The sequence below is a fragment of the Trachemys scripta genome, chromosome 7 (genome assembly GCF_013100865.1).
Source record: "Trachemys scripta elegans isolate TJP31775 chromosome 7, CAS_Tse_1.0, whole genome shotgun sequence".
NCBI lineage: Eukaryota > Metazoa > Chordata > Testudines > Emydidae > Trachemys > Trachemys scripta.
Window position 1 is genome coordinate 93312473 of NC_048304.1, and position 25248 is coordinate 93337720.

The 25248-nt window shown below is 41.8% G+C and overlaps 1 protein-coding gene across 2 annotated transcripts; it reads right to left on the minus strand.

The window, feature by feature from the left end:
- Positions 1-932: 932 nt before the first annotated feature.
- On the minus strand, positions 933-24828 carry ANKRD1 (ankyrin repeat domain 1). Of its 2 annotated transcripts, none has more exons than XM_034775496.1 (9): positions 24725-24828; positions 8845-9024; positions 6315-6452; positions 6097-6204; positions 5243-5341; positions 3833-3931; positions 3572-3670; positions 3288-3386; positions 933-1349 (listed from the first exon to the last, which is right to left on the minus strand). In XM_034775496.1, exons 1-9 carry the CDS (start codon positions 24806-24808, stop codon positions 1239-1241), a joined length of 1017 nt encoding a protein of 338 aa, XP_034631387.1. In that variant the 5' UTR covers positions 24809-24828; the 3' UTR covers positions 933-1238. The 2 variants fall into 2 exon arrangements, with proteins under 2 accessions (XP_034631387.1, XP_034631388.1); XM_034775497.1 differs by lacking the exon at positions 24725-24828 and adding an exon at positions 11040-11292.
- Positions 24829-25248: the final 420 nt, after the last annotated feature.

The window sequence follows — 25248 nt, forward strand, 5'->3', positions numbered from 1 at the left end:
TTTCTCTACTAGAAGCAAAGGGAGAGCTGCTCTTCCTCTCCCAACATGGGCAAGTACAGTTCCCCCACTTCCTTGGCTGGTGCTGTTCAAGCTTCCCATCCTGTTTGGCTCTGCTTTAACTACTACTTAGCTGAGGAGCTGATGCCTATTCCAACTCAAAACTGAATTTTTACTTCGGTATTGACCACTATCAGTCTAACCTTTAAAAAAAAAAAAAAAAAAAACCCCCCACAAATGAAGCTAAAAGGGGGTTTAATAATGAAAACATAGTACTTCCGAGCTGGCAGCTCCAGGTAGGTGAGTAATTTTCTAAAGAAACTACACCTAATCATTTAGCTAACAAAGAGAAAGAAGCAGACTGTCTGGCAGCATCATGCTGCTCCCTCCATACAACTTCTCCACCTGGCAGAATACACTCGGAGATAAAAAGAACCACACAGTTTATTAAATTTTAAATAAGATCAATACAAAATGTACATAAAAAGCAGTACACATTTACAAATATACATCTCTCTTTCCTTAAATCAGTGTATACCAGCTTGTCAGAGGTGCATGTTCCTTCACTATCGTCCTCTTACCTTCAGAACTTTGTTTGACCCAGCAACCAAACAATTACTTCATGTTAGACTTGGGCTTCTTTATCAATGGCTAAACAACACAAGTCCAATTACTGAACTGTCCCTTTAATTCCACTTGGCATCTTAATAAATCTTCCATTGCTTTCTACTGTCTTTCACATATTGCCACTCATTTTTACCAGCTTACTCTAATACTAAGAGTTAACAGAGACGGCAACAATGACATGTTAGCTAATTAGGTCTATTGAAAAGCTTGATAGGAGTACACTTGGACTGCTGACTAAGATAAGGGCGGGGAGGGTGCTAATATTGCTGACTGATTCAGGTTACCACAGTAGTAACTGTAGTGCTCTGTATAAAAACAACGGTAACATGACTTGTTGACAAAGATCAACAATGATAATCATTTGAACCACTAACAAAATAAAATAAATAAAGCAACTTTAAATCAATGGAATTTTAACACAAACTGTCTTTAAATATTTCTGAATCTTTGTTCTAGAGTATTCCAACAAAGGCAGCTACATATAATCCAATCGGATACAAATTTTTTCTTCAGTAAAAATAGCATGTTCAGTGCAATTTTTCTTGAGGTTGGTTGGTGCCTTTAAATTGCTGAAGAGAAAACTACATTTCTCCAGGCAAGTAATTTTTCTCTCTTCAGAATGTGTTTATATGGGAGTTCTTGTGGGAGTTCTCTTTAAGGCTGTTGAATATCTCTTTGGTGCCATTCTGCCACTGAAGAACAAGATCCATAGGGGTTTTCTCTTCCTGTTCAAAAGAGTGAGGGGAACCAGGTTTAATTTCAGTTGATAAACAAGTAAATTAATGTCCCTGTTCTCTTCTAGTTCTGTGAGTTAGACACATATGTCTAATGTATGGTCTTTCTATATTTGATGACACCTAAGTTCTGGCTCAAACTCATCACCATGGTATCCACTGCCCCACTCTATAGAGGTATTCCTGCTCCTTTTGAAGTTAGCGGCTAACAACTATCCATTAATTTCAGTGGTTGCAGGAGCAGGCCCTATTAGTAAACGTCCTGATCAATAATAAAGCACACTTTAAATTTCATCTTTTAAAATACCTAACTCCTTCAGTTACACAAAGTTTAATTTAAGCTAAAACAAAATAATCAGGAATCTTGTTAGCTAAACCATAAATCACTCAAAGTGAAATAAGTATCTACATAGGGGGTTGCAGCAGTTTAACTAAACAGCTTTAAAAATCACACCTTAAGCTAACAGGTACAACTTGTGTAGACAAGGCCTAAGAGAGCAGATTTTTGGCTTTCAGCACTTACTGTCCATTCATTATTCTTCATACATATGCTGATGAATATGGTCATTAGTGACTATGTTACAGAGGGACTAATTAAAGTGGACTGAGGAAGTTGCCTGGAAGTCTTAGCAAAATGCTGTCCCTGGGCAGCAAGGCAGATAATTTGGAAAACATCAAATTGCAAAAATTGGTGAGTGACGGCAATAGAGGTCACTTTCCAGCCTGCCATGGCTTTGGGGAAAAAAAATGTCCTGATTTCGTGAGTGGGGATGAGCTAATTTGCTGTATTTTTAACAACTGGTTACAGACATCTTCCTAGTATCAGAGGGGTAGCCATGTTAGTCTGAATCTGTAAAAAGCAACAGAGGATCCTATGGCACCTTTAAAACTAACAGAAGTATTGGGAGCATAAGCTTTGGTGGGTAAGAACCTCACTTCTTCCATCTGAAGAAGAACCTCACTTCTTCAGATGCAAGAAGTGAGGTTCTTACCCACCAAAGCTTATGCTCCCAATACTTCTGTTAGTCTTAAAGGTGCCATAGGGACCCTCTGTTGCTTTAGACATCTTCCTGTTACTCCATAGCTGCTACTGTCAGAATTACCAAATGCAAAAGGTCAGATTTTGGGCGTCTGAAATTAATCTTTAAAGTTCTGCTTAAGCCAGAGTTCCCTCAATTGATTTACAGGTCCAGCTGGTCAGGTTACTAATTAACTATTCATCCAGACATAGCCAAGACCAGCCATCAGTTGACTTTCTTTTTAGGCGGTTAAGAGTCAACTGCAGTTTGTGATGTTTAAAATATTATAAATATACAGTGCAAGTGCAACAGGTTGTAACAAAGAATTGCTCCAAAAGAATAATATCTCTGGATTTTTTTTTTAAGATAGATCACCTGGGTAGATTTAAGGTGGAGTATAATTTTAAATCTGAGTTGGATAAAAATTTGATTTTTTCAAAAATGTACTGAATTTTTCATGAAACAGAAACCATTTTTCAATATGTTCTACTTTAAATTAATCTTATTTAGGAGGTCAGACTAGATCAGGGATTGACAAGGTTTGGCCCGCATCCGTAGGTTTGGCCAATCGTAGCTCCCACTGGCCGCGGTTCGCCGCTTCAGGCCAATGAGGGCTGTGTGAAGCTGCAGCCAGCACATCACTCGTCCCGTGCCGCTTCCGGCAGCCCCCATTGGCCAGGAGCAGTGAACCGCAGCCAGTGGGAGCTACGATTGGCCAAACCTACGGATGCGGGCCGAACCTATGGATGTAGCAAGTAAACAAACCGGCCCGGCCCACCAGGTGGTTTACCCTGGCAGGCCGCATGCCAAACGTTGCCCATCCCTGGACTAGATCATCATAATGGTTCCTTCTGGCCTGCAGATCTATGAAACTATTCTGATGGGAAGATTCTGTACTAATCTTACTTACACGGTTCTTTATATGTAGATTTGCTCCATACATAATCAGGAGTCTAATCATTTTATAACGATTCAGCCTCACTGCATCATGAAGTGGGGTGTCTCCTTCCTAAAACAAACAAAAGAAGATTGATTACTGGCTTAGATTCTGTGTGCTCACCCATCATTTAAGGCTGAACAAAGTACACAGCCATTTTACAATCAAGTGGAATTATAAAGGCATATTGTCAGCTCAGTGCTAGATTGTAATTGAGAGTTAGCCTCTATGTTAAGTAAAATATATAATTTACTTACTCTGTCTTTGGCATTGAGGTCTGCTTCACAGGCAATGAGGTGCTCGGCACATTCATACTGACCCGTCCTTACAGCTACATGCAAAGGTGTACTGAGCAACTAGCAAATGGGAGGGAGAAAACAATCAGAGGGAGCAGGAAAATTACCAACAAAAAAATAATTAAATCGGATTTAGAACCAGTACATGGAGAACAGCTGTCAAAATAATGGACAGAGGATCAATTTTTCATATCCAGCTTAAAAAGCCATATAAGAACATACCTTGTCTCTGGCGTTTCTGTTTATTCCTTTGTTGAGCAGGAATTTCAGAACTTCCAGGCTTCCCCCACGACATGCCCAGTGAAGAGCAGTAGATTCAAGCTACAACCATAAAATAATTGAACCAAAACCAAACAAATTAAACAATTGTGATCATTTTAAAATGAATAAATATTGGTTTTAATTCAGTCTGACCTAAATCAAATTACTGCAAGTCAGGGAACACTGAGCTGTAGCCATTAGCAGCTTTTTCTTAATTGGCTTTAATGTCTCTAGTCCTGCTGATTTATCATCCTTCACAATCATTGCATGTTGTACTTAAAGGCAGTGGGATCTGGAAACACGGCTATAGTAGAGAGTGTCTGGGCCACTTGATGATTATCACATGCCTTAAATTAAACCTGTACTAAGTGCAGATTTATTTTTCTACACAGTAATTTAAAACAAGAGGTCCAAAATTTTCAAACCTGGCTGCCTATATGGAGGCCCCCCTAATTTTAAATGATCCCCCCTTTCAAAAGTGTCCAGCATCCACAAATTTCAGTGAACTCAATGGAAGCAGTGAGTGATCAGCACTTTTAAAAATCAAGCTACTTATATTTGGGTGCCTGCTATGGGTTTAGAAACCTAACTGTGGGCAGCCAAGTATGAACATTCTAGCTAAGTCTGGTGTTCGGTTTTTGATGTCTAGCAATATTTTTTTACTCTGTTTTGATGCCTTTTGGACTCCAAAACATAAGAAAAACAAAGCTCAGTGTAAAGAACCATTATCTTTTTCCAAGCTGTTCTGCAGATGGGGAGGGGGTCCCTCTCACCATCTACTCCCCAGGTTTCCTCCTGCCCCTTGGGAATCCTTCTTGTTCCTCCATCCCTCTACAACTCCAGTCACTGGAGAGTTAAGTGAGGCTTCTCTGAGCCCTGCCATGTAACAATGATGCAAATAGTCAGGAGGGGAGAAGTGCAGAAGCAGCAGCAAATGTTGTTGCTTACTCCACTAGCATTCCAGAAGAGCAGCGTGCTCTCTTCTGCTCCAGGCATTGGGGTTGTATTGTGCACCTGCAATCAGTTGATGAGGCTATGGCATCTCTACCACTTTGTAGAGGTGACAGGCCTGGAGTATTGTCCTGACCCCAAGTTTGCTACTCTTCTTTAAGCTTTGGTCAGGCTCTGTTGTGAATAAGCTACAGAAGATATGCTGGGCAGTCTGTTTCTCATCCTCGCATCTTCCAGCAGCCCATTTGGGGAGGTTGCAGGAAGAGGGGCAGACACCCTTTCCTTATACTCCCTTCTCAATAGTCCTGTTTTTGGGGTACACTCTTACAAGCTGCTCTAATCACTTGTGATGGACCCTGTAATTCTGTCTCTTGTATGGGTCAGCTGGTTTTACAAAGAAACTTAAACAGATGTATATACCATATCTTGGAACTCAAGTTGGGCTTCAGCTTCCACTAACTTTTCCACCAGCGTCAGATGTCCTTCTGAGCATGCCCTGTGCAATGCAGTGCGTTGATACTGTCAATTAAAACAGGGATAAGTCAAATACTGTGTGTGGCACAGAGATCTGTGAAATCCTTTTCCTTCTTGTACCCTGGGATGATAGCAAACACACATTTTATGCTGATTCATTTCTGAGTATGTATGCTTTTGAGACCTTAAATCTGCTAAATTTTAATAGCAACCTCCTAGATGACAGCTGCCTACCCAACACATTTTAAAGGGCATGAGTAATGTCTGCAATGTGGCATTCAAATTAAAAACCTTCTGAACCTCTTGAATTCCCACGTCCATATTATACTATGTTGCAAATGCACTTTAAAGCAGGGTATGGTGTAAGGAATCAGACAGTTCCTTCCTAGCTTGGAATGTGACAGAGTCGGATATCCAAACAAAGCTGTGCTTTTTAAGAATGAAAGAATCCGGTTTTCGTAACTGTGCAGAAAGGCTTCTGTATTGTAGCTCATTGTCATGGAATCCTGCAGCATTGAAAGGCCTCTTGCCAAAGGAAATCAGGGTTTCCTGATTGCCATCATGTTTCCAATAAATATACAGACTTTCCTACGTAAAATATACTGTGTTTGTTCCCGGGGGTCCCTTTAAAGCAAGCAAACTTAATACGTTGTAGTTTCCTGTAGTTAATGCTCTTTCCTTTATGCTGCCAAAGGGTAAGAGAGGCTACAAAATGTAATTGAAATTGGAATTTTGCTTAACTACACCCCGTGATCTCTTTTGCTGCTATCTTTCTAAAGTAATAAGAATAAAGGTTGTACCTTATCACAAGCATCTGGATCCCCTTTGTCTGACAGGTATTTTTCAATTACTGGCAATTTATTCTCCAGTGCAGCTTTTAAAAATGTAGGTACATCCACTGGTCCTGTCTGATGGAGACAAATGTACAGAATATAAATGTGTGTTGCAGCTGTACACTGTTCCAGAAATCCCATCAAGTCTTTCATAAAAGAATGCACTTTCTAACAATAGAACTTACAATAACTTCTGGTTCAGGTTCCTTTAAAACGGGTACTTTCACTTTTGTGCATTTTTTCCTTTTCTTCAGCTGAATAATTTTTTCAAGATCTTGCAAGTTTTCAAGTTTTGGTCTCTCCTCTAGCTTTTTCTTCTTGATCTGAATAAAACAAGCAAATGATAAGACTGAGTCCAGAGGGAATGCAAACTCCTTTCAGCACAGCAATGCAGTTTACACTGTCAATCAACTAAATTCAAACTGGAAATAAGATGTCAATGTTCAACTGCATGGGATAATTAACCACTGGAATAGGTAATTAAAGGATCTGGTTAATACTCCATCACTTGTAGCCTTTAAGTTAAATTGAATCTTTCTAAAAGTTACACCCTTTCACTAGAGCCCTGCGCAAATACAAAATTTGTATCCACATCCGATCCGGGAACATGGTCCTCAAATATAAAGCAGATGTCCTCTGATTTGCAGGGCTCTAGATATAAAATTTGGATCCGTATCCATCTGCAATTTGCTGATATAAAGTAGATATACACAGATTTGCAGGGCTCTACCTTTCAACCACAAGGTAGTGGTAGATACAGTAATCACTGGGTGACATACTACAACTTGTGTAATATAAATCAGACAGATGATCATAATGGTCCCTTCTGACCTTAAAATCTATGAAACCTGTGAATTGTGATAGCTGTACTGATACTATGGGTAGCAAAAGTATCTACGAGTAATTTTTGCCTCTGTGTTTCCTTGATCCCTGTTCTGCTTGACTAATTTCTGCCCTAAGAACCCATACAGCATTCCCTAGTCAGTAGATTTGCACAAGCTATGAAGGAAGAACTTGGCCTTTTGTTTTTTCTCTATGTAGCATAAAATTCCCCTGTTTCTGCATATTGTATCATTTCCCATGGAATTTTATGGCCAAATAGCGAGTGATGTTGAGTACCTATAACTCCTATTGACTTCAAATACCAGCTCCATGTCCCCAGAACCTTTCGGGATGTGGCCCACAGTTTTTCTTCCGCATTATTGTGTAGCTGATGGCTTTAACTTAAGGAAAATACACCTTTAAATGAACCCAGGGTTCATACGGACCTGTAGTTTCACTCAGAAATCTACTAAAAATCTGTTACACTGCAGAAATCTACTAAAAATGTCATTGCTGTCCTTAAAAGGGGGTGCTAGTAAATGCTTACAGCCTAATTCAGATCTGGTGTAAAAAGGTGCAGCTGTTCTGAAGTCACTATAGTTACACCTGCTTACAAGTATGAATTTGGCCCCTAATGACTAAAAAACTAAGTGCTCAAGAGCCAGATTCTGCCACTCTTACCCCTATTGTATAGTTCTCTTGACTTCAGTAGGACTACGCAACGGAGGCCGGTGCTTGTGACAGGGCTGGAAGCTAGCAGTGAGCCAGCCCTCTGATCACGTAGGCATCAGCCAGCTGCCTTGAGAAGGCTGATTGGGAAGGTGTAAGCTAATTAGCCGATCAGGTTGGGAGGCTGGATGATCCAGTTATACCTCTCTGCTGATAGACTAAGGTTATAGGAAGATAGTACTGGGGCCACAGAAGGAGTAAGCAGGACTATCTGAACCTAATGATCTTAAGAAAGGGTGATCTCTGTACTTCCCAGGCCTTGCAGGAAAGGGGTGAAGCCATAAAGGTAAGGATGCACTGTATGTAATGTTGCTGAATGGGACTATATTGGTGTTGGGGAAAGGGAATGTAAATCAATTATGCAAAGTTGCTACTCAGTAAAGAGTCTGAGCGGTTCCTGGGGTATCTGAGGGTGGGGCCAGAGCATGCCCTGTTACAGTGTAGGAGAGTAAAGAGGGTAGAATCTGGCCCTAAATAACTAAAAATGTAAAATGACTAGGTGAGCAGACACTTCATGTCTATTTTTAAGGGGGATTTTAATCAAGTAGCTTCACCTTCCCCTGTTTTGGATATGCTCTGTAATAAGGGCCTCCTCCAAAGCCCCGTTGAGTGAGTGGAAAGACTCCCACTGGCTAGTAAGCACACGGCAGGGCATTCTGGAAAGAAACGCCCTTAGTAACAGGGGGCCAAGGTACAGAACTTTGCTATTAACACTTGGCAGGCGAATGGTGTGAGTGTGCCAGCTTGGGGAGTAAGGGCTGTCTAGCTGATGGTGACAATAGTTATGTTTATGAATGGGAGAGCTTTTGCCATATATGCCACTCCTTAACATACTCTACAGCTGGCCACAGGTGCCTTCTGGACAGAAAAGATTCCTAGTTCTTCAGTTAGAAATTACAAATGAAGAGAGCTTTAGAAGCAGCTTGACAGCATTACTGGCCTGATACAAAGTCCATTGAAGTCCATAGGATCCTTTCTTTGGACTTCAATGGACTTTGGATGAGGTCCTCTGTCCTTCTCACTGGGAAGTGAGCTGCAAAAGTTTTACTTCTTAAGCTCATCATAAAATTATTTTAGTTAAAACAAAACCATGTGGCATTTTAGGGCTACATCAGTACAGCAGCCACATGATGATAAAAATGAACACAAAACCAAAGCACTTACCTCTGCCTGTAGCTTTTTCTCCTTTTCATGGGTCAGGTTTCCTCGGGTCAGGGAGTGTTCAGGGAGTGTTTTCAGGTCTTCTTGTTTCTCTAATCTTACAGCAGTTTCGTACTCTCCATTTTTGAAGTACTCAGGAAGGAAATCTCCAGTCTCTTTATTGTCACTCTTCTTCCCTGTCACCTGTAAAAGGGAACACAATGTTTTGTGATTGCAGCACCATGTCTTAAGCACCCACCTACTGGGAACACTTAGTAGCTAGAAGCCAACTGCAGTGGTTAAAAAAACATATGTGTAAGTGTTCTATCTGTCCCTAGACTGTGTGTGTGTGACAGTCGGAGCACAGTGTTTACTCACGCTCTGCAACAGGATTGGCTTTATGACAATAGTTGCTGCAGTTTCATTAATGGCCTGATCCAACATCTATAGAAATCAATGAAGAAACTCCCATTGATGTCAGTGGGTGTTGGATCAAGCACTGTACCAGCTAGCGTGGATTATGAAGTTCTGAATCCCCTTTCTGACTGGCTGGGTCTTGGTTGCTGCTATGATAACAGTAGTACTACTGCAGCAAGTGTCTGACTACAAAGCCAACATCTCTTTCTGTTTTCCCATTAATTTCTATCCTGTGTAACATTCATCAGAAAGTCATAGAAGCTCAAGGTGGAAAGATACATTAAAGCCACCTGATCAACTTCCTGTCAGTGCAAAATCATTCCTTATTACTTACAAGCACAGTCTATGCTGCAGTGTGCAGACATAGCTGAAGATATGCTAGTCTCCGGGAACTTGCAGTCTAATTCAGACACATACAATAGAATTAAAACAGGTTTGATACATAGGCTAAGAGCCTGCTCCTTCACCCACTGAAGTCAATGGTAAAGTTCCCATTGACGTCAATGTTGCTGGATAATGGTAGCTTTAGGTAGCCTATGCACACAATACAAATGAGAACAGTCCTTGAAAATGTTTCCTATGATTGCTAAAGTACCTTCAAAGTGTGTGTGTTAACCTTGGATGATTGCATTGTGCTGTTTGGGATTTATTTCAATCAAAAACTGTCACACAATTTGGTTTGTTGGAGAATTTAGCAGTGCAGGAATTGGAGGGACCTTACCAAAGAATTTAACTCCAGTGTTTACTAACTATGCTATACAGCAGTTCCATCTTAAAAGCATTCCTCTGGGAGGAAAAGGAGTTTCCTAACAACATTCCAATGTTCCTCTACATTTGTTGTGTTTGTTCAGTTTATTGGTCAAATCAAGTTTGTTAGTTTGTAGTGTTCAGCCTATCTTTCAAAAAACTCCTTAAGCCATGAAAAACAGTTTATAGGAATTTTTGTTAGTGATTCTCAACATTACATTAGAAGTACAAAGGAAACAGTCTTGCTTATGTGATCTAGACCAGTGACTCTCAACCTTTCCAGACTACCATACCCTATTCATGAGTCTGATTTGTCTTGCGTACCCCCAAGTTACACCTCACTTAAACTACTTGCTTACAAAATCAGACATAAAAATATGTGTCACAGCACACTATTACTGAAAAATGGCTTACTTCCTCATTTTTACCAGATAATTATAAAATAAATCAATTGGAATATAAATATTGTTCTTACACTTCAGTGTATAGTATATCGAACAGTATAAACAAGTCATTGTATGAAATTTTAGTTTGTACTGACTTCGCTAGTGCTTTTTATGTAGCTTGTTGTCAAAGTAGGTGAGTTAATGTAGATGACTAGATGAGTTAATGTAGCCCCTGGAAGACCTCTGCCTACCCCCAGCAGTACATGTACCCCTGGTTGAGCACTAATTAACATCTAGACCTCTTTCTCCTTTTACTGAGTGCGCACCTTTTAAATATATGATTTGCATATAAATACAGCAACTAAGCTTAAAAACAAAGTAAAAAGTATACAATGAATGCCAGGCTACACCATTCCTTCTGGTGAGTCATCTTCCAGTACAAAACCCAGTCAACTACTTTGTTATATTACATGGTGAACTCAACACTCAAGGAATAATTAAAACAAGTTCCTCCCAGCATAATGTAGTATAATAGATATAATTATGTACCAGAATATCATAGTGATAGTTGTCCTTTAAGTACCTGTAATAATAAAGATTCCCACTGATTAGTTACAATAAAAATCCTGAAATAACAATGATCGTGAATGAAAAGTAGTTTATACCTACCAGCTCCTCTACTTTCAGCATCATCATGTTTGCCAATGGTTGTAAGTTGTATTCCTTTATGACTGAAATCCCCTAGTGCTCAGGTCAGCTCTGCTGAGACTCACCACGATAGCTTAGCTTATATATCTTTGGGAGAACTTAGACTGAGTGAGATAATCTTCCAACCTGGGAATCCAAGTACATCCCTAACGCTGCCAACTCAGAGGTAGGTGCATTCTCATTCCACATGTGTTAACTAGCCAGACCTAGTGTCGGGGTCAGGATAGGGTGGGGGTGTTCTGAGGGAGGGGGCTAGGCTTACAGTCTAACCACAGTGAATATGTGACTCATTATGCAACATGAGCTCATCATTCCATTGGCAATGACTAAATAGCTCAGCAATGCTAGTCATTCTGTCTATCCAGTGCCCACTAGGACAGCTGTCTGTTGATATTGCTTTTTTTCCCCCCTGACTTTCAGACCACTAGGAGTTACCGGAAAGGGTAAGTGACCCATCTGTAGCACTTGTAGTAATATTTTTCTGATAAGTGGACTGACAGCCCCTTAGGTTTTTGTGAAGCCATTCTTTTCATTATGGTCTATTCCTGGACTGTAAACAATTTTAGAGGAAAAGATTTTTCTTCTCATGAGGACACCCTTCTATATTTGTTGGAAGGAATTCTCTAAAGGGATTACTAAGCCAGAATGATGTCTCTGGTGCTAAAAGGGCCTATGACATGTTAAGTTAGTCAGTGTAAGATGACATAAACAGCCAGCTTTGCATTTTCCCTTGAAGTTGTCACCGATTATAAAGAGAATGATAACTTATGACCTGTTACTCTTCAAAAAAAGTAAAATAATTGCTGCTTTCTTAAGCAATATTCTCCTTTAGAATCTCAGGGAATATGGGTGTAAAAATGATCCACTTAGTAAGTGGACTTGGCTGATGCATATTAAATGGGGAGCAAGTTATGGGCAGAAGCAACTTTTCAGATTATTACAAAAAAGTGCACAAGCTCCTCGGCTGTCGAAAGCCAGCACAGATGTATTGACTACAGTGGGGCTATACTAATTAACATCAGCAGAGGATTTGGCCCTGTGTCTTTACAAAAGGAAGATCTGTTAACCTTCAAATTTCAAACACAAGGAGAAATCTGGTTTGGCACTTTCAAATGCCTAGGTCCTCAATCCAGAAAAGCCCATGCTTAACTTTAAGCAAGTAAGTCACAAGTTGGACTACTCAGGTGCTTAAAGTTGAGCATGGGCTTAAGTGCTTTGCTAGATCAGGACCTGAGTGGCTAGGCTGTTGGGTAAAACTGCATTCATAATACTGACCTTTCAAGGTCCCTGTCCTCCCCTGATCTATCCATCAGTAACTTTGAGTATTTCTAAACATGTCTACTAGCCCCCATCATACCTACCCTCTGCCCTCCCTTTCCCTGAAATGAATCTGAACATCAGGTGGTTCCTTTACTACTCAAACAATGTGAGACATGGGAGGGTGAGCCCCAGAACTAAAATAGTGTTTGGCTAGCTAGAGAGCCTTTCTGCATCTCCCTTCCCAAACACTAATACCTCCTAGTACATCACTCCAAAATAGTTGTGTTCTATATTGCATTTTAACTAGAAAACACTTTTGTGTTCCTGGTGTACATTATCTAGAACAGCAACTAACTCTGGCTTGGCTTTGCCTTGTTGTAAATGGGCCATAACAGGGGCTCTCCAACTGTTTCATGGGTTTAAAATTTAGATTGACATAGCTACATCACTCAGGGATATGAAAAACAAAACCTAAGCACTATAGCTATGCCAGCCTAAACTCTGGTTTTGGTTACACCCTGATATAAGCAGAATGTGGACGCAGTTAGGTCGATGGAAGAATTCTTCAGTCTATGTAGCTACTTCTGCTTGGGAAGGGGGATTACCTACATCAACAGAAACTTCCTTCCGCCACTGAAGAAAGTATGTGCACTACAGTGCTAAAGCAGTATAGCTACAGTGCCGTAGCTGTGTCGCTGTAGTGCCATGTAGACGTGGTCATAGTGTGGCTATGTCTTGTTAGAGAAAGTGTCTTATGAACACCTCCCTTCCCACTTACAGCTACTTGGACCACCTCTGATTCAATGGATGCAGGTTATAGCCACAGGACTGATATGGGAAGGAAAATACAAGAGTATTTGTCAGAACGGTTTAAAAATTATGTAAGAAGATGCAAACTCACTGTTACTGCTTTAGTTGAAACTTGATCCTTTTTTTGTTTTTAAATTTTTTTTATTTTACTTTTAAAAAAAGGCAGGGGGTGTTTCATACATGAAAGAATGCCAGCAAAATCCTACATTAAAAGAAATTAAAAGGAGATGGAGTTTTCTCAGCAACTAGTTCACAAATCTGAAATGCAGATTAGGTTTCCCACACAGGGCCGGCTCCAGGCACCAGCATTCCAAGCAGGTGCTTGGGGCGGCAATCTGCAAGGGGCAGCAGTCCGTGTGTTTTTGCTGCTCCAAGCAGCGCGCCAAATTGCTGCCGCGGACGGCAGGGGCAATCTGTGTGCTGTTAGGGTGGCACACGCATTTCCGCGGTGGCGGCAATTCGGCGGCAGCTTCTATGTTCAGCTGCCCGCGGGGGCAATTCGGCGGCTTCTGTCTTCCGGCTGAAGACAGAAGCTGCCGCGAATTTCCACCGCCACGGAAAGGCGTGTGCTGCCCTAACGGCACACGGACTGCCCCCGCTGTCCGCAGTGGCAATTCGACGCGCTGCTTGGGGCAGCAAAAAGAGTAGAGCCGGCCCTGTTCCCACAGATCCCCCTGCTTTCAGAGAAGATACAAAACTCACTTTTCTGGCCCATTCTTCCCACAGTAACACCACAAAAAATAAATCATGCAGTAATTAATTGTAGAAGTCCAGTCCCTGATTACTTCATTTATAAAGAAGCAATGGGCTTAAATTGCAGCAAGGGAGGTTTAGGTTGGACATTAACTGTTAGGGTGGTTAAGCAGTGGAATAAATTGCCTCAGGAGGTTGTGGAATCTCCATCATTGGAGATTTTTAAGAGCAGGTTAGACAAACACCTGTCAGGGATGGTCTAGATAATACTTAGTCCTGCCATGAGTGCAGGGGACTTGATTAGAAGACCTCTTGAGGGCCCTTCCAGTTCTATGATTCTAATGTTGAAGGTGGTCCGATAGCAGTAAAGGGTGACACGTAGAAACTTAGATTGACTGAGAGTAAAATTTTAATTGAATTAGTGCTAAAGGATTGAGGCTAGACCCTTGCCTGATGTAAATTAGTGTAGGTCTGTTGATTTCAACAGTCCTACACTACTTTACACAGCTGAGAATCTAGCCCAAATTCTCAGCACAATCCGCTGATAGTGGAAGAAGGAGTAGCATAATTACCCATTAGCTTGTTCTCTCCTGCTAGAATAGTAACTGAGTACTAACCTTTCAACAACTGTATTTGTCATATCTCTGTTAAGGTAATAATAGCAGATAGTCAGTGGTACACGTGTGCCATGGAATTCTAAAGCGTATATGGCAACCTACTAAAGGTTAAGGGCAAAGCAAAGGTCTGCAAAATGTAAGATTGTGATTAAAAAACGTAAAGGGTAATAAGCTGTATATGCTGTAGAAATATCTCTATTACATACCTGATTCCCTACTACCACTCAAGAAGTTGGTTGCCTATTGTAAAAGATTTATTTGGGGTGGAGGTTGCTTTTGTTCAAAAGGACTAAACAAACTGTATGGAAACCTTTTTTTGCATAGACTGTAGAAGATATTTCCACATCCTATGAAGTTTACCATCACGTTTTTGATGCTGTCATCACTCTGCTTAACTATATTACATTTTAAATACCTTTGCTCTGCCCTTGACTTCTAAGAGGTTGCCACGTGCACTTTAGAATGCCATTGTGCATGGCTGTCACTGTCAATCTGCTACTACTAAATACGTATGAAAAATCAGTTACTGAAAAGTCATTACTTGCTTAATAGGGCACTAACCCAGCATGAATGAACAAATCATGATTTAATGTTCCTAATTGTGTGTATGATTACATACACACAGATGCACAACTAGGAACAGTAAGCCATAAGTGGTTCATTCATCCTGGATTAGTGACCTATCAAGTGAGTAAATGTAGATAAGTGTTTGTTTATTTCTTTGTGTGTGTGAATGTGTAATACATACGCACATGGAAAAAAATAAACTTGAACTACAATATACCATGCTCACACATATACAGGAAGACTTGCAAGTAAAACAGAGCCATCTACAGACAATTGTCCTGGTTAATGGGAGCCATCAAGATTCCAAACCACCATTAATGGCCCACATTTTTCATAATTACAATAGGCCCTCAGAGTTATATTTCATATTTCTAGTTTCAGATACAAGAATGATACATTGATACAAATAGGATGATCACACTCAGTAGATTATAAGCTTTGTATGATACCTTACAAGAGACCTTTTGCATGAAGCATATTCCAGTTACCTTATATTCACACTCATTAGCATATTTTCATAAAATCATATAGAGTGCAACGTCACGACATGTTCTATATATTTTCTTAATAGCTGTTGAAACCCATTTAGTGCTGCACGTATATAGTTGTGTAAAAGGCTGCCATTGGGAATCGTATTGGCTCACTCAGAATAAAAGCCTGTGCCATTCAAAATTACAAATGGAAAGATATTTTAAACTAAAAAATGTACGGATAGCAAATTATTAAACTAATGATGAAGATGTCTGTAAATCTCATTTGTTGTGACCAATTGTTATAAAAGAGATGTTGATGTCTCATAGTCTGACAGGTGTTTGCTTTGAACAACACGATCCTCTGTTGTCAGAACCTAAAATAGAAATGAGTCAGTGGTTGCATCACTTACTATGGGATTTTAAAGAGAGCTCTCTAGGGACTTGAAGGTTGGCTAGGGGGTGGGTTTTTTTAATCATGATGGTAAAAATATTGTGTATTATGTCTGAAACTCAGGATTTAAATTCATTTCAGCTCTTGGGTTTTCTTATGTACCATTCTTGCAACACAATGAAACTGCTCCGTGTGAATTAGCCAATCAAAGTAACCAAACTGATAAGGCGAAGCAAACAGCAGAAGTTATGCTGTCCATGGAGAGTAGGAAGAAATTTTTGCCTACAGTTACACTTGTCAGTCCTTAGTACAAGTCAACAAGACTGTTTTCCTGTACTCTTGCTGTACGGTCTGCAGAGCACCTCTTCAACTGAACTTTTTCACTATACATTTAGGGCAGCTAATGGAGCTATACCAATTTCCAGCAGCTGAGGTTCTGGCATGTGACATCTTCAGACCTATAACCAATATTTCTACCTCAATTAGAATCATATAACTGTTATGCAGCCTAGAAGTCAGGAAACTAGGCAAGGGGAATTAGAGGGATATTATGTTTAAAAGTATGAGGGAGTTTGGAAAGAGCAATGAATTTAACTCTTAGGCTGGTACACTCTGATGTTTTCCTCTCTCTTAGTGAAACCAGGAACATTGTATTTCTTTTATATTCTTAGATACACAAGTTGTTGGGGTTTTGTTTTTTTTAGACACAAATATCTAAACTCTTGTTTCTTTTAATTTATTGATGTCAACACTTACATGCACAAATCTACTTCCTAGTAAACTTTCTGAATAGCTATTTTTTTCTCTGAGATGAGATTTCATTGGCAGTGAGATGGTATTGGGTTTTCATCCAAGCTATTTTTAAAAAATATCTCTTGTGATTGTCATAGCAACACTAGGGGGAGGGGAGGAGGAAAGAAAGCCTAGATGTAACTTTGGAAATACCTCACATCCAGTTATGTATGACATCCACTTCGGATAGGAGAGATATTTCTGTGACTACAAACACAAAGAAAAATAACTTTCTCTTTTTATTCAACTTGTGAAAAGCAGGGAAAATATTTTAAAAATGCAATTTGCGTTTAATTTTAGAAAAGTTTGTAAAAGCTCCTTCATTTTTCGTTTGCAATTTCATAATGGAGGCAAAACTGGTGCTGGGTTAACCTGAAAAAATATTCATTCTTTTGTAATGCATTAAAGTTTGAAAAGGGTTGTCTTTTGGTATGTTGACATGTGCTTTCTGTATTTTATTTTATTTTAGGCAAGGGTGTGGGGAATGTCTAAGTGAGGGGTGGAGGGAGATGAATGGCAAGTGACTTGATTTCTCCAGGCCTGCAAGCTTCCTAACTTGATCTGGGAGCAACTCTGAGCTGCTGCTTCAGGGGTAGCAAAGACACAAGATGGCTTCAGACAATTATTTTGTCTCTGCAGACATACCTTCAGGCTAGGGCCAGCGCAACCCGTTAGGCGACCTAGGCGGTCTCCTAGGGTGCTACAATTTGGGGGGCGGCGACCGTGGCAGTATTTCGGTGGCGGGACCTTCCGCCACCTCTGTGGGGAGCGGCATTTCGGGGCAGGACCTTCCGCCACCTAGGGTGACAGAAAAGCTGGTGGCACTCCTGCTTCAGGCCAGAGGAAACTGGATTGGGGGAGAGCAGTTCAGGCCCCTACTGAAGGCACCTAGTACACTACAAGGAGCTGGAAAAGTCACAAGGATGTTCTATTCTGCCTCTCTTAGATTAGACCGTGCTACAGCACTGCCCATATCTAGCCAAGGTACATCTGGGCCCTGAATTGCTTCTTCTATAGCCTTCCACACCTTTTCAATCAAACCAGCTTGCTCCTGTCATTACTTCACAAAGCCATAGGAGAAGTATATTCTCTCCATTCTATATGAGAGAAAGCACATGGGAGGCCTCCCTGCAATATGGCAATATAGGGGAGACTACAGGACAGCACTCGCCCCACCCCCTAACTCTCCCCTCTCTAACTAGAAGGAAGTGTGGAATTCCAGCATTGAGGAATGTGAAAACATTCTCTGTCTCAGTTCTGAGGGTCGGACAGATGTAGGATATGAATTTAGAAAGGGAAAGTGCTGAAGCACAATCCTCTGCTTGGTCTGTGACCACCAGCACCCGCTCTGAGCTAGGGTTACTATATTTTAATTTAAAAAAAGGAGGACACTCCATGGGGCCCTGCCCCCGCCCCAACTCCACCCCTTCTCCGCCCCTTCTCCAAAGTCCCCGCCCCGACTCTGCCCCCTCCCCTGAACGCTCCGCCCACCTGCTCCTCTACCCTCCCCTGCTTCCCGCAAATCAAATGTTCGCGGGAAGCCTGAAACAGGGAGGCAGCAAGTAAGCTGGGGCTGGGGCGGGGTGCGGCGCGGCGTGGCCCAGTCCGGCCCCTCGGCCGAGCGGCTCCCTTCAGCGGCCGAGCGGCTCCCTTCAGCGGCCGGTCGGCCCAGGCCAAGAGGCTCTGGCCCCGGCATCTCCCGCCTGGCTCGGCTCGGGCCCTGGGGCGCCGGCCCTGGTTCCGGCCAAGCGGCTCCAGCCCGCCTTGGCCCCGCCGGCCCCAGCGGCCCTGGCCCCCAGCCGAGCACCACCGGCCCCAGCAGCCCCGGCCGGGACTCAAGACCCATGACCCCTCCCTCCCTATTTTCCCAGACATGTCTGGCTTTTTGGGATTTCCTCCCGGACAGGGATTTGAGACTCAAAAAGCTGGACATGTCCAGGAAAATCCGGACATATGGTAACCCTATCTGAGCACAGAAGGGCCTGTATTTAGTGGAAGCACCACAGTTCTGCTGAGCAGAGGGTGGCAGACCCTGGGGGACAGACCACTCAAGGTGGCTCTTCGACACATTGGAACTTTGCTCCACAGTGCATGTCTCTGTCAGTACAGTTGGGAGTTTGAGACATGGCAGACAGACCAGGATAGAAAGCAGACCCACCTCTCGGCAGAATCACAGGCCCTTCATAGGGACGCTCATCTGTTACTCTCCCAGACCAGGTACTGTTACTCTCCCAGACCAGGCACAGTTTTTTAAAATGGGAGTTGTATTAAACTTAATATTAAAAAAAACCCACCACCAAATACAGTTTGCACAAGCATCATTGCTACTCAGTCCTTTCAGAGTGTGCACAACTCTGCTGCTGAACCAGAGCTAACCCCTTTGACCTCCTCAGCAGACCGTCCATCCATAAAGGGACAGGGAACAAGTAAATTTAACCCTGAGCTTCCCTTATGGGTGATACACTACTACTGCTGGTCATGAACTGTAGAAGTGTCTGCACAAACACTCGTTGTTAAACTGCTGGATGGAGTGGGGAGAGTCCCCGACACCTACGTTACAAATCCTACTTATTCTAGATTTGCATGGTTGGGCTAGAGCAGGGGTAGGCAAACTATGGCCCGGAGGCCACATCTGGCCTTTCAGACATTTTAATCCAGCCCTTGAGCTCCCGCCAGCTGGGGAGCAGGGTCCAGGGCTTGCCCCGCTCTGCGCGTGCTGTAGCTCCGCACGGCTCCTGGAAGCAGTAGCATTTCCCCCCTTCGGCTCCTATGCGTAGGGGCAGCCAGGGAACTCTGCACGCTGCCCCTGCCCCAAGCGCCACCCCCACTGCTCCCATTGGCCAAGAACCATGGCTAATGGGAGCTGCAGGGGTGGCGCCTGCGGATGGGGCAGCGCACCAAGCCACCTGGCTGCGCCTCCGCGTAGGAGCCGGAGGGGAGATATGCCACTGCTTCCGGGAGCTGCTTGAGGTAAGCACTGCCTGGAGCCTGCACCCCTGACCCCCTCCCTCACCCCAACCCCTGCCCCAGCCCTTTTCCCCCTCCTCCTGCCCTCCAAACCCCTTGTTCCCAGTCCGGAGCACCCTACTGTACCCCCAACCTCATCCCCACCCCAGAGCCCATACCCCCAGCCAGCCCCCTCGTGCACCCTGAACGCCTCATTTCTGGCCCCACCCCAGAGCCCACACCCCCTCCTGCACCCCAACCCCCAATTTCATGAGCATTCATGGCCCACCATACAATTTCCATACCCAGATGTGGCCCTCGGGCCAAAAAGTTTGCCCACCCTTGGGCTAGAGTGATAGTGTTTGGCCCACAACTCAGTGAGCCATAAGCCAATATAGTAAACTGAGGTCTTCCTGCTTTGTTGCTTGAAGTAATAAGAACAACACAAGTGAACTAGAGGAGGAGGAATTCTGGATGTCAGAGTACTTGGAGGATGAAGAAAACACCAGGTGGCCAACGAGCAGAAGAGGCTGTACCACAAAGCCAGAACAGAAAAATGAAAGCAACTGTGAATTTTACTTTTGCTATATTTAGCAATTTTGTCCACAAAACATAAGGCTAAAGGGATAGGAATATAGGGTATGATGTGCTGATTCAGACCAATGGTGTTCTTTTTTTAAAGACTCTTAGTTTATTTGTGTCCTCTCTTGCTTTCATATTGTGCAGCATGGTAAGAAGGAAGAAGAGTTTAGCTTACCCTTCGACTCTCTCAATACCATTAATAGTAAGGATGGGGAACTGGCTTGGATAACCTAAGAAATTATCCAGACCATTGCCAAAATGATCCTGAATGTCTAGAGAATAGAAAGTCTTTGGTTTCATTATTTTATTCTACATACCTCTCTGTATTTCCTGGATTTGGCAGGGATGGGAAGCAAAACACAGCTGACGCCAGAAAGTACTAGAAATCTTATGAGACTCCTGAACAGTGAAAATGTGGTACTGCTTCTAGTATAAGCAGATCATCTGTGGAGGAGAAATGTATTCCAAGAACTTCTATCCATGTTTTGCTCCGCTCCAGAGCTGCCCAGCTCAGATTTCACTAAAAAGCTTACAATGCAAACCAGCTCTGAAGTTGGAATTGATGCTGTCTTCATTCAAGAGTTAGAGAAAATCTTACTCTTCCTCCCTCAATCTGCCAAAAATTGTTTGGGAGAATGAAAGCAGCCTCTCATTCAAAATAAATGTTTGGAAACAAAATGAGCTCTACATCCTAATGTAGTCTTTCTGAAATTTTCTAAAATTGAAAGACTAATATTCTATGGGAGAACTATTAATGCTTGCATAAAAATATCAATATGTTTGTTTGTGAGCCGTGATAGAATCAAGATGTTGACCATACTTTCATTATTCTCCCGTGCTAGCAGTCATTTATGGACCATCCCCCTATCAACAATGAGACAGGATCAAAAATTTAACTTCTGATATTAAGAGGTTAAAGTAGTATGCATTTTTAATTGTAGCAGTGTGTGTGCTAATTCCACATGTCAATCTCTTATCAAAGTGTCCTATTTTTCTTTGATCTCACTAATTTATTGAGAGCAGTTGTCAGACATCCTTAATCCCTTCTATTAAATTACTGTAGGCATTCCACCCCGAACTATCCTGCTTTGCCATGTTCAGCAAAACGACTTGTAGAGGATGTATTTTCCCCTTGGTATGTATATGTATCCCCACTATTATCCATGGGATTGTGTATATTTGTGTACATACATTAGTGTACATATGAACAACCCCTTAAAGTGTAAGTCTGGTTTTATTTTACTGAACATATTCACAAATCAGTGTGCTCATTCTTTACTTAGGAATTTTTCAGTTTTGCATATTAATGGAGCCTTCAGAACGGGGGAGACGTGTTTCTCTGTATTGTCTATTAATAATGGCAGGAGGACAAGTGCTGGCAACTTTGTCAAAAATAATGGCATTTCTTTGATACCAGCAGATTTTTGTATACAGTATTTATATGTATAATTGTATGCTATATTACATCTAAAAAAACTTAAGAACATTAAGATTGCAAAGTTAAGTACTGAACAGTTAGGAAATGTCATATTTGAGATTGCACGTGCAAGCTTAATTCAGCCCCGTTGTGTGCATACAACTACTGTGAAATCAAAGAAAAATAGGACACTAATATATGTTGGCTACAATGTATACATATCATTAACAATATGTATTATCCGCACCCTAGATATAGATATAGATATAATATGCTTTGAGCACAACTATCATCAAGCACAAATATTATAGTAGTTATGTTAAATTGGCCTATGATTTTTATTTAACCCTGCTCACTTACGCTAAGTATCCTATAACCCCTTGCATTTACTGAAGTAAGTTTTGGCTTGAGCAAATAGGGAAGCTGTCAATATCAGGATAGACGAGTGCTTTACCATAGCAACAGAGTTATTCTCACAGGCCTGTGAGAATATCCCAAAGGAAGAGGACAAGACATATGATTGTTCTACCTTAGAGCTGACCTAGGATGTGCCTTCACACCCTTTGCTACCTGAAATGCATGTGTTCAGAACAAAGATAAAAAGGGTACACACCATGGTACCAGAAAAACAAGGTAGAGAGCTGATTGGTTAAATCTCGTTTCAGATGACATACACAGTACCTTGTAAAAAGGTAGGGGTATAAAAAGATGGCCTTAGCAGTGTAACGTTGAGAGCATACCTTCTGCATAAGGTGAATGTAACATCACAGCATGAGATGGGTTCCTGGAGACTGGTATCAATATAGTACAGGAAAAAGGTTCTATATATTATTATTGGATTATAGCAGTAAACCTTACTGGCCTTGGTTATTTGGTCACTTGAGTATATTTCATAAAGAACCAACGTGTTCTCTGTATATACTTGCTCTGTTCCTAAGGTGCACTCACCCTTAGCAATTGCAGACAAAGCGGTTCTGAACAGGAGACCCTGCTCTGTTCTTATTCTATGGAATATGGTATCTGTAGGAGGAGGCATGCTGACGTGTACTCTTCATGACAATTTACCTCCTAACCTGCTGAGGACTGAGTGCAAGGCAGCTGGATCTTTAAAATGAATTTTACTTTATTTTGACTTATAAAAATGATTATAGGCACTGTGACGGGGGAAACAACCAGGAAGGGGTTAAGGGCTATCTGTCTGTCATATGAACCAGCAGGGGATTTAAGGGAAGGATGTGTCCTCCCTCCCTTGGCTGAGAGAAGTAAGGGAAAGGAGACTCATGCCCATTTAGAGCAAGGGAATTGCTTTGTTTTAGTGTTTCTAATGAATTTAACCAATTGTACCCTTAGGCAAGAGCCTGAAACAGGCTCAGGCATGGTGTTGGTTCCTTCTTGGGGTGGTGAGTTAAGTCACCCGATTAGTGGGCACCCATCTCCTAAGTTTAAAATATAAAGTGCAAAAATATAACATAAAGATGTTGTGATCCCATCTTGGTTCACATAAATAGCCACTAGCTAATACAAGGATAGTAGAAATAATCCAATTCCTTCCAGTCCTGAGCCTCATTGTCATCCCCAAAATATTAACAGAGGGATGCATGACATACATCTCAAATTAAGTCACAACAATAGACCTTGAAATGATATGGAGTTAATTTTTGACTGAGGTGATTGATGATGAGTTGTTACTGATGTAAATTATTGATATCAGTAACTGGGGAGATGATACATCTTCATGAAGTAATTTTAATTAATTACTTGTACAATGTTTGGCATGAATTAATTGAATTTTGGATAATTTAGTTAAAGTACAGACTTGGGAATGCCTAAACATTTTAAAGTTTTATTAATCTAAATGAAATTCAATCCCTGAGAAATCTCCATCTAACAACAGGGGTTAATGGAAACGTATCATCCTAACTCATTCTTTTCTACACAGGCTCACTACTGAACACTGTGTCCAGTTCAGAGTTGCTTTTCTGATTTCCAAGCCCACCGTGGAATTTCTCCTGCTTAACTGTAAGCCCATCTCGCTCTCAATCTCTGACCACAGGCACTCACAACAGCTACGTTCCACTGACCATCAACTGTCAACTGAGGGCTCCTACCCACAGCAAACAGAATTTTCATAGAAAATAGACCACAAATAGAGAACTTTCTGCCAGATGCACTAAAAATAACCACTAAACTCACCACATACAGAATTAAATGCAAACTCTACCTCACTGCCCACCTGTCCTGCAACAGGATCTTCACTTTCATACTAATATATTTGTACAAAACCAACTAAGCAAAAAATGACACCTCTTTTCTGCCAGGGAAGGAAGAGTGCGTGCAACATTATTTTTAGTTGTGGGATGCAGATAGCTCTGTGATGGATAATGTATTATGTGAAAACTCTCTAAGGGCTTGTCTTCGCTACCACCTACATCAGCGCTGCTGTATTGATACAGCTGCACCGATGTAGCGCGTCTTCCCCAGATGCGCTATGTCAATGGCAGAGCACTCTCCCACCGATGTAATTACTCCACCTCAACAAGAGGCGGAAGCTATATCGGCAGGAGAGCATCTCCCGCCAACATAGCACAGTGTAGACACTGCTTTAAGTCGATGTAAGTTATGTCACTTGGGGTGTGTGGTGGTTGTTGGTTTTTTTTTTTTTTTTTCTTCACACCCCAAAGCAACGTAGCTTACATTGATTTAAACGGTAGTGTAGACAAGCCCTAAGTGGTGTTTGCTCTAAGCCTGGATATTCTCAGCAATCTTGGCATGTAAACACCATTACCTGTTAAGTACTGCATTAGTGTAATGGAATTTCAGGCATTGGCCCAATCCCTGTACCACTGAGATGGTACGAGCAGCAGGAAGGAAGAGATGCCTAACGCATATAGGGTGACCGGATGTCCTGATGATTGGGACTGTCCTGTTATTAGGAGCTCTGACTTATATAGGACCCTATTACTGCTCCCCCTCCCCCCATCCTGATTTTTCACACTTGCTATCTGGTCACCCTAAATAGATATGAAAATGGAATGAGACATTTGTTATCCATAAAATTCCACTGGAGAAAAAAGAAGTAAGCATATGAATCTACTTACAGTAATAGCATTTAACTGTCCACACCTAACTCCGTCAGAGCAAGTACAACACAAACTATGCAGCCTCTGCAGCTGTACATTCATGGAGCCAGTAAGTCCAGGCAAGATACATGGGGTCAGAAGAATACAGAACCTTGTCTGATGACTAATAAATTTGACCTAAGCAGCTGCCGACTCTCCCTTGTAATCTGTATATGCAGAGAATGCAAGCACTGCACTTGAAACTATTCCCAGCTGCCGCTGTTGGGTATTCATAATAAGTGTCTAATTGCGAAAGCTGTGTGTTGGGTACAATGTCAGCTTTTGCATAGAGGGATGACTGTGTATTCTCCACATTGGTTGAGACACTGGACTGTCAGACTAACACTCTATCGCAGACCTCTGTTTTCTAAGAACATCCATTACTGAGCAGCAAGTGCTGAACTATGTCATTCAGCTATTTGTAGTATCTTAGTATTGTATACCTATGAGTAACAAATAGCTGCCATTGGTTTCTGGCTAAAGTGCACTATACAAAATGCTAC